Here is a 14,594-nt window from a genome sequence, read left to right on the forward strand (position 1 = left end):
TTCCACGAGTCTGAAAGAGGACATAATTCAAAATCTCAAAATTGACCAGTGCATAAAAAGAACAATGGTTTTAATGGTTAAACGGTTATATTTACTGCACAATTATGGCAACAGATCTTTAGGAGTTTGCATGTGAAAGAGCAAGACATTCAGAGTTCATTGCTTTTTCCAGAAATCTCTTTATTAAGACATAACACTGGAGATCTGTTTCTGAGGAGAGTTGGTTCAAAATTATAATCAGGGTTGAGCACTGGATTTAAAAAATAAATAGCTCAGCTTTGCATAAACAGCCTCTATTTGTGACACAAATTTGCTTTATTAAGCGTTCATGTACCAAGCAGGGGCAAAAAAAAATAAAGTAAAAATAAAATTAAAAACAAAGAAATGTCCCAGACTCTTTAACATTGATAGTAATGCATGTACACAGTGGATTGGATGGTTAAAAAAAAAATAAAAATAAAAATGCATTGACAACAGATTCCCAATTTATCCATACGGCAGTGTCGCTCACACTTTGACGTTTAAAAATCACCTTTTCCTCATCCTTCAGAATTTAATGACAAAAACTTTTGCAATTCATCCTCCAGGCCACTGGAGCAGGTGACGTCTTCATTATTACAACTTTTTCTCAGCGTTTCAAAACCAAGTGTTAGATGAAATCGTTTCGTCTCTCTCTATCTACCATCCTCCCTTCCCTCCTTTCTTCTTCTTCTGCGGAACCTTCTTGCGAGCGGCTCCGGCCGCAGCGGGTTTCTGTTGTCGCGGGGGAACCGCGTTGCTCGTGGCGGTGCCTGTTCCTGAGCCAGGTCGAGGGGAGGTGGGCGGACTGCTGGCGCTTTTACTGGCATCACTGAAAAACAGACACAAAAAGTATGTGTGATGTTGCTTCTGGTTCATTTGTTAAAAAAAATAATAATTTCTTAATTATAGACCTAAATCGCTTTACACTGCAGGTTAAAATACTAATATTTCTGTCTTAAATTCTTCAATTTAAAATGTTCAAATCCTTTTTGTGTGCAAAAATACTAGTGAAACGCTGTAAACTTCTATCCAGTCATGTTGGAAATTGTGCAAATCTTTAAATAAAGTTAATCTAATGCACAATGTGTTTGGAAAACCCTGATTGTTATTTGTGATTATTATGGTCACAAACATCACCAAATTTACTGCACTGACGTGTTCAGATGGACTCATTAAAAATGAGTGTATTGCATTGGTGCTGCATGCATGCAGCAGGGTTACAGTTCATCATTTTTGTTAACTGAGAGAAAGAGTAACATTATTTTACAATGTTCTTCTTCAATGTCTCTTTACTAATAACAGTAAGTTATGCATAATTACACACAACGTAGTCTAAACCAAACACTACAGTAAGTAAGTTGTTAATGTTATTCGGTATTTCAATGTATAATTACAAAAAAAAAAAAAAAAAACTCCACAATATTATTATTGCTGCGTTAACAAAAATAAACAAATGTATTACTGTTGAGAATTACAATTTTTCTGTAAAATAAATTTTATTTTCTGTGCAAGGTATAATATTATTGTCTTAAATTCTTACTATACTAACAGTAAATTATGCATAATTACATGCAACTTACCCTAAACCAAATCCTAGAGTAAGTACATGATAATTAATATAACTCAGTACTTAAATGTAAAATGACCCTGTAACATGGACAGAAACAAAAATTTAACTTTTTATGTCACCTAGTGGCCAAGTCAACATCTCATTTTAATTTAGTTGATGTACTAATGTACTAAAATAAAACAAATAAAAATTGATGATAACTTTACAGATGTCTTAAAAAAAAAAAAAGAATTCGACTAAAAATGAAAAAAATAATGACTAAAGCTTCAACTGAAATTGAAATAAAAATAAAATCTGATTTTGATTTAAAATATTAATAAAAACAATAAGATGATCTTGATGATACTAAAACAACACTGGCGTTCTGTAGTATATGCTGCAGAAAAAGGAGTATGGTAGACTTACAGCTCGGCAGTCGCTCCAGATGTTGCTCCCTGTGTGCCGCGGCCGATCTGCTCCTTCTTCTTGCCCTTCTTCTTGCCGCGGTAGTACGACCGCTCTCGCATTGGCAGCCAGCGCTCCGGGTCGGGGGTCGATTTGGGGTCACAGTTCTTGGGCAGTTTACCTGAGCACAAAAATATGAACAACTTTGTATTCTTGCTAGTGCTGATAAAATGCTCAGAGACCAGTAGCAGACATACCTTTCTTCTTCTTTTTCTTCTTTTTAACATCCTCTGGACTGAAATAAAAAGAACAACGTGTTAAATGAACAAGAGAGCAAAAGAACTGTAAATACAGGCTAGAAATGTAGACCAAACGTTTTTGTCAGCCAAAGCCCTTAGACAAAATAATCACATAAAGCCCCCTTGAGATTTTAATTGAATATTTTAATAAATAAATGTAATAATTAAATTAATTTAACTTTACATTAACTATCCAAAATGTAAATTAGTTTAAAAAGGAAGGTGTGTTACCCCTGTTCTTTAGGCTGGCTTTCGCCTACGACTTTGGCAGCTTTCTTCCTGATATACGTGGCTCCGTGCGAGTTCTCCAGTTCATCAACGTCCACATTGAAGGACATGGTGTCCGGGGAAGGCAGATGCTTACTCAGACTGAATATAACCAAGCGCTCAGGAAAACACAAGAAAATAGTGCAAGAACATACAGCATTTGAGTCCTTTTCCAAAGCAAAGTGCATTTACAGTCAGTCAGCAACCTGGAGTGAAGTAAAATGAAACCTTCCTGCTGAGATTTGAGCGATATTACTGTACAAAACCGCCATCTTTGAGGATACGCTTTGGCCTTGTCTTGATCCACGAGCGAGTACGCAGAGATGAGCTGGGCCAGCGTGTGGATGTCATTCGTGTTTTGTTTCCACAGCTGCTCCAGATCACTGGTGGCCTCTTTCTTACGGCCGTATTTCAGCTTGTAGTTGGCAGCCTCCCGCACCAGAGAGAGGTGGATCGCAGACCCCGGCTGAGAGCAGGTAGAGATAAAAATACAATTATGCAGTTCTGAGCTAATAAAGTGTCTCTGAAGCTTCATCGCTCTCGTTTACCTGCTCTGACTGATAGTACTGGATCGCTTGAGTGAAGACGTCAATCGCGCTGTCAATGTCCTCTTCATGCGTGTACATCGTGACCAGAGCAGAAATCTATTCAAAAACACATATCAGAAAAACAAACAGAATAAGATTTAAAAATATATAGCCAAAGACTGCTAAAACATCAATAACACTTTTAACCTTTTTTTTTTTTTTTAAATAAACACACACACATAGTACAGTATTTGTTTTAACATTTGGTTCCTCTTAAGAAACAAAAAGTCCTTCAACACTCAGATCTTGACTGCTGAAAGTTATCAATTATATGTAACTATATTTTTAAATAATAATTATATATATATATATATACAGGATTTCGATAAATAAAATCATTTTGTATAATTAATTTTATGAATTTATAATTTGCTAAAATTTATAGTCATATATACAATTTTTATACAATTTAGTGCACACAAATATTTATAACTTTGTAATAATAATTGTAATTATGCTTTCTGAATTTATAATTTGCTAAAAGTACATACAAATATTTCCAGCAAATATAATTTATTCTTCTTACAAATTATATTTGCTGTACTTAGAATATAAACGTATGAAATTGAAAAATATACCGTTTCAGCGAATATAATGTATCACCTTTAACAAATTCAACTACAAATCAATTTAGATTCATCACATATATCTTAACTCATTAACAGCCCTCGTAAGTCCCTTCAAAAATAAATCAAAAGCAAATTAAATCTCACCATTCCTGGTTTATACTTGATCTCCTCTATTGACTTCAGGATGTCACAGGCTTTGGTCACATGACCTGTTGGAGATGTACACATAAAATAGATTTCAAATATCCTTGCACGTTCAGTCTGCTCTCTGTATTAAGAGCGTGTTTGGTTTGTTTCCGTACCTTGCGTCAGGTACAGCTGTGCCATGGTGAGTTTGATTCCAGAAGCGCTTTCGGGGTGCTGATCTGAAAAGCGCTGCAAGAGAGACGGAAACGATTACAGAACGCCACAGATAGCAGAAACAAAAGAGCCAGGAGGACAAAGTACCTGTAAGAGCTCTATGGCTTTGGTGTGCTGTTTTTCTCGGCAGAGCTGGGCCACCTTGATCAGAACCGGTCTGGGGTGCCCTGGATTCTGGGTCTGCAGGCTTGCCAACATCTTGTTGCACTGATCGGCCTAAGAGGCAGCAACAGAGAAGTCAGAGGTCATGCATTTGATGCATCAGGAAAAATCATGAAGAAAGAATATTGTACAAAACAAACTGGATGATCACCTGGTTAGTGTACATAGCCAACAGGGCTTTGTTGATCTCAATAGCCTGCAGCTGTTTTTTGGCCAGTTTCTGCTCAACCCCTTCAGCACTGGTCAGTTTCACCTTCTTCTTGGAGTCAAACACGTTTTGGTCCTGGAAGAACACCGATAAAAACAGCGGTTACAAACAAGCTGAGGGTCTAATTTATCATTCAGCTGACATGATCTGCCCTTCAGGCACATGGAAGAAGAATACGAGAGAAAGTTTTTGTTTTATATTATTTACCTTGTTAATGGTGATGATGTTATTGGCAGTCACAGCCAGCAGACCCACATCAGACGGCCTGGACGCAAAGACAAACACAAAAACCCACTGTGAGAGTCTAATGTGGCAACCTTAATATACACAATCAAAAATTTATTTCTATAGAAATTCTTAAATCCAATGCAATTCAAAGCAGCAGAAATAAATAAATGATTAGAATAGAATAAAATGATAATGATGCAAATAAAAACTGGAATTACAAGATACTATATAAAAGCCAGACTAAATAGATTTAAAAAAAAATCATTATTTTCTGCACTTTTTAAGCTCTTTGGGATTTTTTCCCCATCTTATCACCAGAGCACACATTTATTTGCCATAATATTAAATAAATAGTTCACTCAAAAATTACAATTTACTGAATATGTACTCACCCCTCAGGGTATCCGAGATATAGATGAGTTTGTTTCTTCATAGTAACAGATTTTGAAAAATTTCATCAGTTGTTCACCACTGGATCCTCTGCAGTGAATGGGTGCCGTCAGAATGAGAGTCCGAACAGCTGATGAAAACGTCACAACAATCCACATGACTCCAGACCATCAGTTAATCACATGTCTTGTGAAGAGAAAAGCTGCTTGTTTGTAAGAAACAAATCCATCATTAAGAAGCATTAAACTTTAAACAGTTTTTTCTTCCCCGGCTAAATGTCCAAAGAATGGCAAAAAAAAAAAAAAGAAGCTCACTCTAGTGGAAAAAAGTGCATCCCCTGTTATCCTCTCACATCAAAATCTACACACATATCCGTTTAGAACAGTCTTGGACTATTTTGGCTTGCAAACGGTGCTTGGTCTGTACATATTTCACTCCTAGATTTGTCCCTGGAAAAAGTAATAATATGGATAACGGTCTAAAGTTAAAAAGGTCTTAATGATGGATTTGTTTCTTACAAACATGCAGCTTTTCTCTTCAGATGATGTTAATTGATTGGAGTCTGGAGTCGTGTGGATTATTGTGATGTTTTTATCAGATGTTTGGACTCTCATTCTGACGGCACCCATTCACTGCAGAGGATCCCTCGGTGAGCAAGTGATGAAATGCTAAATTTCTCCAAATCTGCTCCAATTAAAAATCAAACTCATCTACATCTTGGATGGCCTAAGAGTGAGAGCATTTTCATTCGGACACCTGTTGAGTTTTAAAGGTGCAGTCTGTAACACACACTTGAGTTTAATGACTTGATTGTAGAGTTGAAGGGCGTCTTCGGTTCTGCCCTGTAGCTGCATCACATAAGCCATCTGAGAGTGAATGATGGCCAGTTCAGCGTCAACATCCTCCTCCGTCACATCCTAAATAATTCACAATGAATGGCAACAAATTAATCAAATACTAACACGCAATTTGAGGTCTTCCTTGAAATCCCTATTAGGGTTGTGCATGTAATGCTTACATTCGCAAAACCCAATAATGAAAGTACGTTAGTGTTGCAAGCACATCAGATCGCAAATATAGATGAATTACTCACAGAATCCTCAGCCAAAGACTTCCTGCACAACTCTGGAAAAGCAAAGAGAACAAACAAATAAAACAAAAACTGATTGACTCATTCATGTTTTTCTTACCCAACTCACGTTATCCTTCAGAGCTGCAGAGACTCAAAGTGAAAACGTGTAGGCGGCTCGCAGAGCTAATTTTATCAAATCTGGCACAGTGACATGTGACTAGTGTGACAGAACCACAGTATTACCACTTGCATGAGAAATTTAATGCTAACTATTTCATTCATTAACAGAAACAGAACAAGGAAGCACTTTACCACCTACAGATTTTATGAGCCAAACCAAAAGCTGTAATTCACTATTTGAGGTTTTTCTTACAGTAAATAATCCGCCTGGTTTGGATTGCACAACATGACTTCCCAGCAGTTCAGCACACTCCCACGGGATGTGAGAAACAGTTAATAATAAACATACTTCATAAGAAGACCCCCCCATAAACTTTGGACGCTGTAGAGAGATGGTCTCCAACAAGACAGCATTTTGCCATTGCATATTTAAGCAAAATTATTGTGAAATATTATTACTATTTGAAACACCTGTTTTCTATTTGAATATATTTTAATTTTAATTTATTTCTGTGATGCAAAGCTGAATTTTAAAGCACCATTACTCCAGTCTTCAGTGTCACATCACACTTCATATCATCCTAATATACTCTTTTCGAGTCCTGCACGTTTTCTTCCCAAAGAAAAAACCCAAACTTATATATTTGGAGTTTGTAAGTCTTTATATGACTACAGATGCACATGATCTGTGTTGACTATTAGCTTTCTCCAATGATACAAACCCGTAGTTTGCAATCTCTGCTATAACTCTACAATAAAGGCATGACCTCTGACCTTCAGCCATCTGCAGTTTCTGCATGGCTTGGCTGAGCTGCCCTTGACCAATCAGGCTGCAGGCAGCGTTGTAGCACAGCTCATATGAGCTCTCCGGTAAACCCAGATCCTCCTGAATACAAACAAAACATGAAAGAAAGGTAAGATGTGACCACTTAAAGCAAATCAACACATTTCCGCAGATGAGCCTGTTTTTTTCTCACCGCCGACGTGTTCTCCCAGGTGCTCTGTGCCGCTAATACAGCCGACATATTCGTCTTCCTCTCCTCTTCATAATCGTCTTGAGAGTTTCTGATCAGGTCTTTATAAACGGCCAGACACTCGTCATACCGCTCCAGTCTGTACAACTACACACACAACTGCATCAACTCGTGCATTCGGACTTAAACAGCAAACTGCTGAAATGTTGAATCTGACAGCAAACGCTGGCACAAACTACACAACTCTCACCACTTGGCCGTAGAGCTCCTTGAGTTTGTCTGTTTGCTCTGGGATTCCCTGGATAGTTTTCAAAGCATGCTCCACCCTGTTCAGACGGTATTCGCAGTAGGCCTTCTCGAACGCGATCATGTCACTAGAGACACAAAATACAACAAACAAAAACTTTTATTAAACTGAAAACCTCATGGACTGAAACCTCCATCAAATCCAGCAACTCTTATGCACACTGTACTGTATACGGAACAAATCCAGTTTCAACACATATACGAACCAGCCAAACAACATCTTTTGTGTTTATTAGAATACAGAAAAAAATTATGTGCAATAATAAATTTGTTTGTTTTTAATGTAACATTTTTTGAACCTTACGACAAAACATTAAACTAAAGCCTGAAATACACTACGCGATTTTTGCCCCAATTTTCCCCTGATTTTACAGTCTGAACAAGTTGACGCTAGTTGAGGAAAGTCGGAGCCAGTCTGCAGATCACAGCTGACAGATTCCACAGAAAATCGCGTAGTGTATCAAGGTCACAGACTCAGACTCTGATTCTATCCAGTCGGAGGATATCAAACATGTTTGATATTTTCAGCCGATTTTAGAACACCTATGTTTTCATTTGTCATGCGTCTCCTAGCAACAAGGCGCACGTTTCTGCATGAGTTTGTTGTGATCGGAACAACTTTAAAGTCTTTAAAGTGTATGATCCTTGGTCGTGTAGTGTATGATGCCCAGTTTTCCTTTGTCACTATTTACTAAGTCGGTAAGTGTATGATGCCTAGTGTTTTAAAAATCTGTTTAGATTTTAAAAGTCGTGTAGTGTATTCCAGGCTTAAATCTTTGTCCAAAAAAAGTGTTTTTGTTGAGTATCATATGATACAGACTTTTAATGCTCATATAGTATGATATGATGAGAATATGTAGCTCATACTCAAGGATTTCATTCAAAGGCCCAAACACAGATTCTGAAATTTCTATGGGCAAAACATAAGATGAAATTCTGATTGTAATGTAAATAAATGAGATCTTTATAACAGTACACCAAATACTTGCATAAAACTATATAAACATCAGTCATCACTCTATATCTCCAATAATATGCAAGATTATATTTAAATGCTTAGCTTGATAATCAAAACACAGTGCAATGCAATAAAATGATGATTGAGATATGAACAAATAAACTAGTGCTGTCAAACGATTAATCGCATCCAAAATAAAAGCTTTTGTTCACATAATGTGTGTGTGTTTACTGTGTATATTTATTATGTATATATAAATACAAACCAGGGCTCGACATTAACGCTTGTCCGGGACAAGTGGATTTTTTGAAGGGGCAAGTGAAAGAGAATTTTACCTGCCCGACCGGACAAGTAACCTGATTAAAACATCAAAAGCAAACAATGACTAGGGCAGCACCGAAATTTTGGTGAGAATGATTCTGATTTGAATACTTTATTTTATTTACTTTTTTTTTTACTAGGCGCAACAGCACACAAATACTTGCATACTGCAGTAAAAAAAAGAAAAGATACATATTCTATATAACATATGATATAGGTAAGCATCATCACATGACCAATCACCAGCACGATTGCAAATGTGACATTGATTTTATACAACGGAAGTTCAATAAACAAGTAGTTAATTATTAACTGCCTTACATTTTAGACACATTATTGACCGGTTTTGTCTAACGAAAATAGTTCTAAGCAAAGCCACAGCAGAACAGTCGCTCATCTCCGAGCAACACACAGCAGTGTTTCGTTACTGAATGATTCAGCATTTTTGAACAAATCGGGCGAGCCAATGATTCAGTGAGCCATTCATAAAGACAGTCACTTGCTTTAATTATTGAATGAATTAGCCGTTTGAACAAACTGGTTGAATCAGTGACTCACTCATTAAGACAGTAACTGGCCGCCAGTATCATTGCATTTTTCCAACATTTCAGATTTATGTTAAAAAAAGTAAAACATTAATCTTATAATATTATTTATGCATTTGCAATTTTACTGTGTAAATGAATTTATGGAACCTCTTATCTTCATTTTGAGTAAATACATATAAATGGCACTTTTGATGCAGCTTCCTCTGCAGTGGAAAGATGGAGTTTGTTGATACTGATTTCATTTGAATGGTAACAACCATACAGTCTTGAATTTGACATCAATTATGACATGTACATTTAGTAAGGTTAGAAATATAGCCCTTCATAAAGTTAAAAAGTGTCCTAGAAATCAATTTAAGGCAAATATCACAAATATGTAGATTAAAGTGAGACATCATAGAGCAGTGATGAGACTATTGCTTCAGAATGGATTACATTTGTGTCAAACAAACAACAACAAAAAATAAAAGGCTTTATTTGCCCCGGACAAGTAACTTTTTTTACTCGGACAAGTGAATGACTGATTTACTTCAAGCCCTGCAAACACAGGCATGTATATATTTTAAGAAAAATATGTTACGTTTATATATTAAATATATTTATGTATAATATAAATTATATGAATATAAATATACACATGTAAATACATGTAAATCTTTTCAAAATATATACTGTATGTGTGTGCTTTTATATATACATAATAAATATACACAGTACACAAACATATATTATGTAACAAACAAAAAAAACCTATTTATTTTGGATGCGATTAATCGCAATTAATCGTTTGACAGCACTAAAATAAACGTTCCTGAGACGTGAGACTCACTGATTTTTCTAAAACAGTTGTACAATTATACTAAAAGGCCTTTTACTTGCTAAAAAAAAAGGATTTGATAACAGAAGGCAGCTTAAATTTTCAGCAAAGACCATGATGATCATTTAGAGGCCTTAGAAACGTATACAACCAGTCCTGATTTGTATGTGATGTGATTAAGATTTTTGCACACAAAACTGAAAAATAACGCTATTTCTAGTGACTTGTTTTTCAAAAGGGTCCCTGCAGTCTGGGTGACCACCTCACCTGGTCAGTGATTTAGCGTGAGTGTTCATGACATTCAGGGCTTCTTTAAAACCTCCATTCTGGATCAGACAGACGATTTTACAACGCAGGGCTGTCACATCGTCCTTATTTTCATGAAGAACTGCAAACAGTGAGAAAGAAATGATAAATATAAGATCAACAAGACATATCATTGTGAAATCTCAAATATTGACTTTACACTGCAAAAAAAAAAAAGAAAAAAAAAAAGGTAAACATTTAAAAACTAGTACATCTTTATAGTTAAATATAAAATTAAGACATTTGAAAGCATGTTTACATTTAATCCAACCCCTTATGACACGTAATCACTAACTCAAACCTCCAGAAAGTCTTGAAGACTGCCAACACACTCTTTAAGAGCTTCTCAAGAGTTGTATTATTGAAGGAAACATCCCATTTGTCTTAATAAATTATGAAATTTGTGTAGAAAACAGATATTAGCGAATCTACTGCACTGCAGGTTAGACACATGCTACGGCAGACATGGAGCTAAACAGTGTTTTTATCTAAAGTGAGAGAAATCTGGACAAATATATGATTAATATGTTTTTATTTTACTTTTGTTGACAGCTTTCAGGGCTCTAGTGAAATCGCCGTTCTGTCCGCAGCGGTTGATTTCGGTCCAGAGAGCAGAAACGGGCCCCGATCCGCTCGCCATCTTCAGCCATATGAGCGGAACCAGCGACCGGGGCAGAATAAAAGTCCCACAGCAAGCCAAAAACACAATAAAAGTCCGAGATTTAAAGCGTAAACACCGTAAACATACAAGACAGAATAAAAGCTAAACTTAAAAGAAATGTCCCGTAAAACATTAAACTTTAATAGTATTTTTTCAGACTTTTTTCTTTTTGTTTTAGATTTTTATAATTTTTTTTTTCTTCACATCATAATTAACCCTTGCATATGTTTAATTACCAAAGTGATTTAATTCATATTGCTTAAATAAAAAATAAAAAAAATGAAATAAAAAACTTATAGAGGTAGTATTTTTTTTCAATGCTTTAAAATATCGTATTGTTCCCTTTTCAACCTGAGTGTTTATTTTTTACGTGCATCCTGATAAACACAGAAAAAATATATTATTATAAACAACTTCTGTTCTCGTCTCTGTGAACGGAACCTTATCAGGTCGTTTGGCTTTGGGCATATAAAAATAAAGCCTTGACGGATGCAGTTATAATTTGACCACAGTGGAGACGCATTTAAGTTTCTTCATGGGATGTGAATCATAGCATCCTCATATTGTTTGCACAGTAGAAAGTAGGAACTCATGCTGGTCCAGGAAGAAAGACTTCTATATTTTCACTAAAGCAGAGGCGTATGACGAGTCAACTGGGACCCGGGCCTATATTACAGGTCACGGGCATGTCACTGAGAGGATGCTAAAATGAAACCAAATTAGCCTATCTTTCTCTATGAATAAACCATAAGATGGTTAAAATGGTTAAAACACAGAGAAATATTTCTAGTGCTCTTTCATCACATCTGCAAAAGATCAGCGACCTGAAATGAGAAACTGACTTGTCAGATTCTAACGCGGTATTTTTGTGGTCAGGTTATGTAGGTCATCATCTGACCATCAAACATTTCAGACCTCTTTTCTTACAGATATCAGTTCATTCTACATTTCTACAGCTCTACATTGGTTTTCCATTGTGCCTTTTCTAGAAAGCCATCTTTTGCCACCTGACATTCCAGTTCTTCATACATTAACAATTGTTTTATTGACGATAATCGATTGATTTCTTTTGGTGCTCCATGAACTTACTTATTTATTGCTTTAATTGCATAAAATCCATTATATTCTCTCTGTATCATTTAAAACAGTTCTCCCTAAATGCTCATAGATAGTAATTGTTGTTTTACCAATGTGCACCACAAGAGGGCAATAAAAAGCAGTTCACATTTTGACTTCGATGCTTGTCATAAGAGCACAACTGTCACTTTAGCTAGACTTAATCAAAGACTTCAGATAAAGCAAGGCTATGCATTCATGTTACTAAAATGTCAGAAAGTAACACGCGCAATATGGAGGAATAAGTCCAGCCTTCTAAATTAAAGAGCCAATCGCCAATTGGTAAAGTCATGGCGTCACTGCAGCACTTGTTAGAAGCTCTGGTTGCCATGAAAATATAAACCCGAAATATAGCCTAAAATTTTTAAGGCTACTTGAGAAAAAGGAACAATATGGGGCAATTGATGTCAGATTAGGTTGCTGATTTGAGATATAATACTTAAACATGACTATGGCAAGCAGGTTTTAAGATTTCCCTATTAAAAATATGAAAATATGGCCACCGACTGAACAGATTTTTCTTTAAATGGACCTTTGACTTTAATCATTACGATTAGAGTCTGAAATGAGCTGTTTTATTTAGGGGCAATATTTGAAGAGTTCAGATGCAAAAGCTTCTAAGTGCCGTCTGAAATTTTCATCTAAAATTTGCATTTTTATAAGGCTCCTTTGTATAGGATAAGTCATTTTACTCTAATGGCAATGTATAGGTGCTTTTCTATGCAATTAAAGTGAAATAACTGAACATAAATATAGGAGCCTGATAAAAATGCTAATTTTAGAAGAAAATTTCAAACGGCATTTAGAGGATTTTGCATCTGAACTCTTCTGGAAGTGATTTGGATAATGAGGGTACACTTTAACCATATACCAGTAAAACACACAGTGTGCCATATATGTCAAATACTTAGGTTTATTAATTGAAATAAATTCTTAATTTTATTAATACTGTGCTTGTATGCATTTTAAATAAATGTCCAATACCTTACATTATACAGCTCTCTAGAGTATAATCTAACATACACTCAACCCATATTAAATCCATAAATCTATGTCTAGAACAGATCATCATGAAATATATCAAGTGTTATCTTTCAGTATTTCATTGCTGGTAGTTCTGCTTATTACGCAGATGTTCAGATGTTTCAGTCAAAACAGTTAATCATCATTCTGGGCACTTTTCCAATATCTTGACTGTGCACATATCGATATGTTAAAAAAGAAAACGCCAAAGGAAATGTTTCAACTTCAAAGCGCAACGCTGTTTATAACAATTGGCTTAGATTTCAAGAAAACTTCTTGTTGGTTTGACTTCCGCTGGCTGTGCTGTTGGCCATTAAAGCTGAAATGTCTGAAACATGTCATCATATAGCTCGTCAATGACTGCTGACTAAGTGGAATAAGTACTCCTACATAATGTATATAAATTTAGATTAAAGATAATATCTGCAACCCATCCAACAGAGTTGCTTGTCTTTACTGTACCACTGAGTAAGAACCACAGTCTGTCAAACCAACACCTACACTGCACTTTGCATGCACACCATTGCACACCAATCCCTGAGCATCTAGACTTGGCATGGTCTTGCAAAACACCCTTTGGCCATTATTGCATGTGCAAATTAGCTAAATTATTAAGGATAAAAAACCCTGAGACCAGATTCAGGATTCTGTCTGCATGGAAACAGAGGTTAGGGGAATGATATCGCTGACGGTGAATGTTCTGATAGAGGTATTTCCAAGCATCAATATTAGTGTGTAGGCTTTGAGGTAGGATGTCTTGCTCTTTTGCTCACCATAGGACTCCACCGTCAAAAACACCACAGATGTTTCCGCTGAGCTGATAAAAATACAGGGATCCACTGCTCATTTATGCATTAAAATAAACACTGAAAATTAACAATGGCCTAAAGTGAGGGCTTCTGCATCTGTTGCTTGCCCATTTCTGACAGTGACAGTAATGTATTTCTGAAAAAAATCGCAAATTGAAGCATTGTGCATAATAATAATAAAACAAAACGTATTGTCTATTTTATTCTGTGTTTTTTATTTATTTTTTTATTTTTTTACTAGGCACCTAGATTAAGTCATCAAAACTATGACACAAATGAATAAAGAAGAATCAGCATAATTTTAGATTTGAGCTTTTTTAGCCATCACTGACTGGAGGAATGTCTGAATAAATACAACAGATATGGCCTAATAAAAAAAAAAAAAACAATAAAAAAATGGGAAGGGTTGAAATTCTGGGTTTGTTTTGGCAACCGAGTACACTGTAATCCCCTCTGAAGTAGATCAAAATCTAAGTATGTGGCTCATGCAAAGTTTGTCTCCTCTTCGTTTGATGTCA

The 14,594-nt window shown here is 35.8% G+C and overlaps 1 protein-coding gene across 1 annotated transcript; it reads right to left on the reverse strand.

Moving 5' to 3' along the window:
* Positions 1-71: 71 nt before the first annotated feature.
* Positions 72-11,156, reverse strand: srp72 (signal recognition particle 72). The gene is made up of 18 exons (XM_058797574.1): positions 11,008-11,156; positions 10,429-10,549; positions 7,462-7,585; positions 7,215-7,358; positions 7,012-7,123; positions 6,139-6,170; positions 5,838-5,962; positions 4,635-4,692; positions 4,371-4,502; positions 4,145-4,273; positions 4,000-4,072; positions 3,842-3,906; positions 3,090-3,185; positions 2,826-3,007; positions 2,506-2,643; positions 2,233-2,270; positions 1,997-2,156; positions 72-850 (listed from the first exon to the last, which is right to left on the reverse strand). Exons 1-18 carry the CDS (start codon positions 11,105-11,107, stop codon positions 679-681), a joined length of 2,001 nt encoding a protein of 666 aa, XP_058653557.1. The 5' UTR covers positions 11,108-11,156; the 3' UTR covers positions 72-678.
* Between the last annotated feature and the right edge of the window lie 3,438 nt (positions 11,157-14,594).

Source organism: Onychostoma macrolepis, chromosome 14 (assembly GCF_012432095.1).
Source record: "Onychostoma macrolepis isolate SWU-2019 chromosome 14, ASM1243209v1, whole genome shotgun sequence".
NCBI lineage: Eukaryota > Metazoa > Chordata > Actinopteri > Cypriniformes > Cyprinidae > Onychostoma > Onychostoma macrolepis.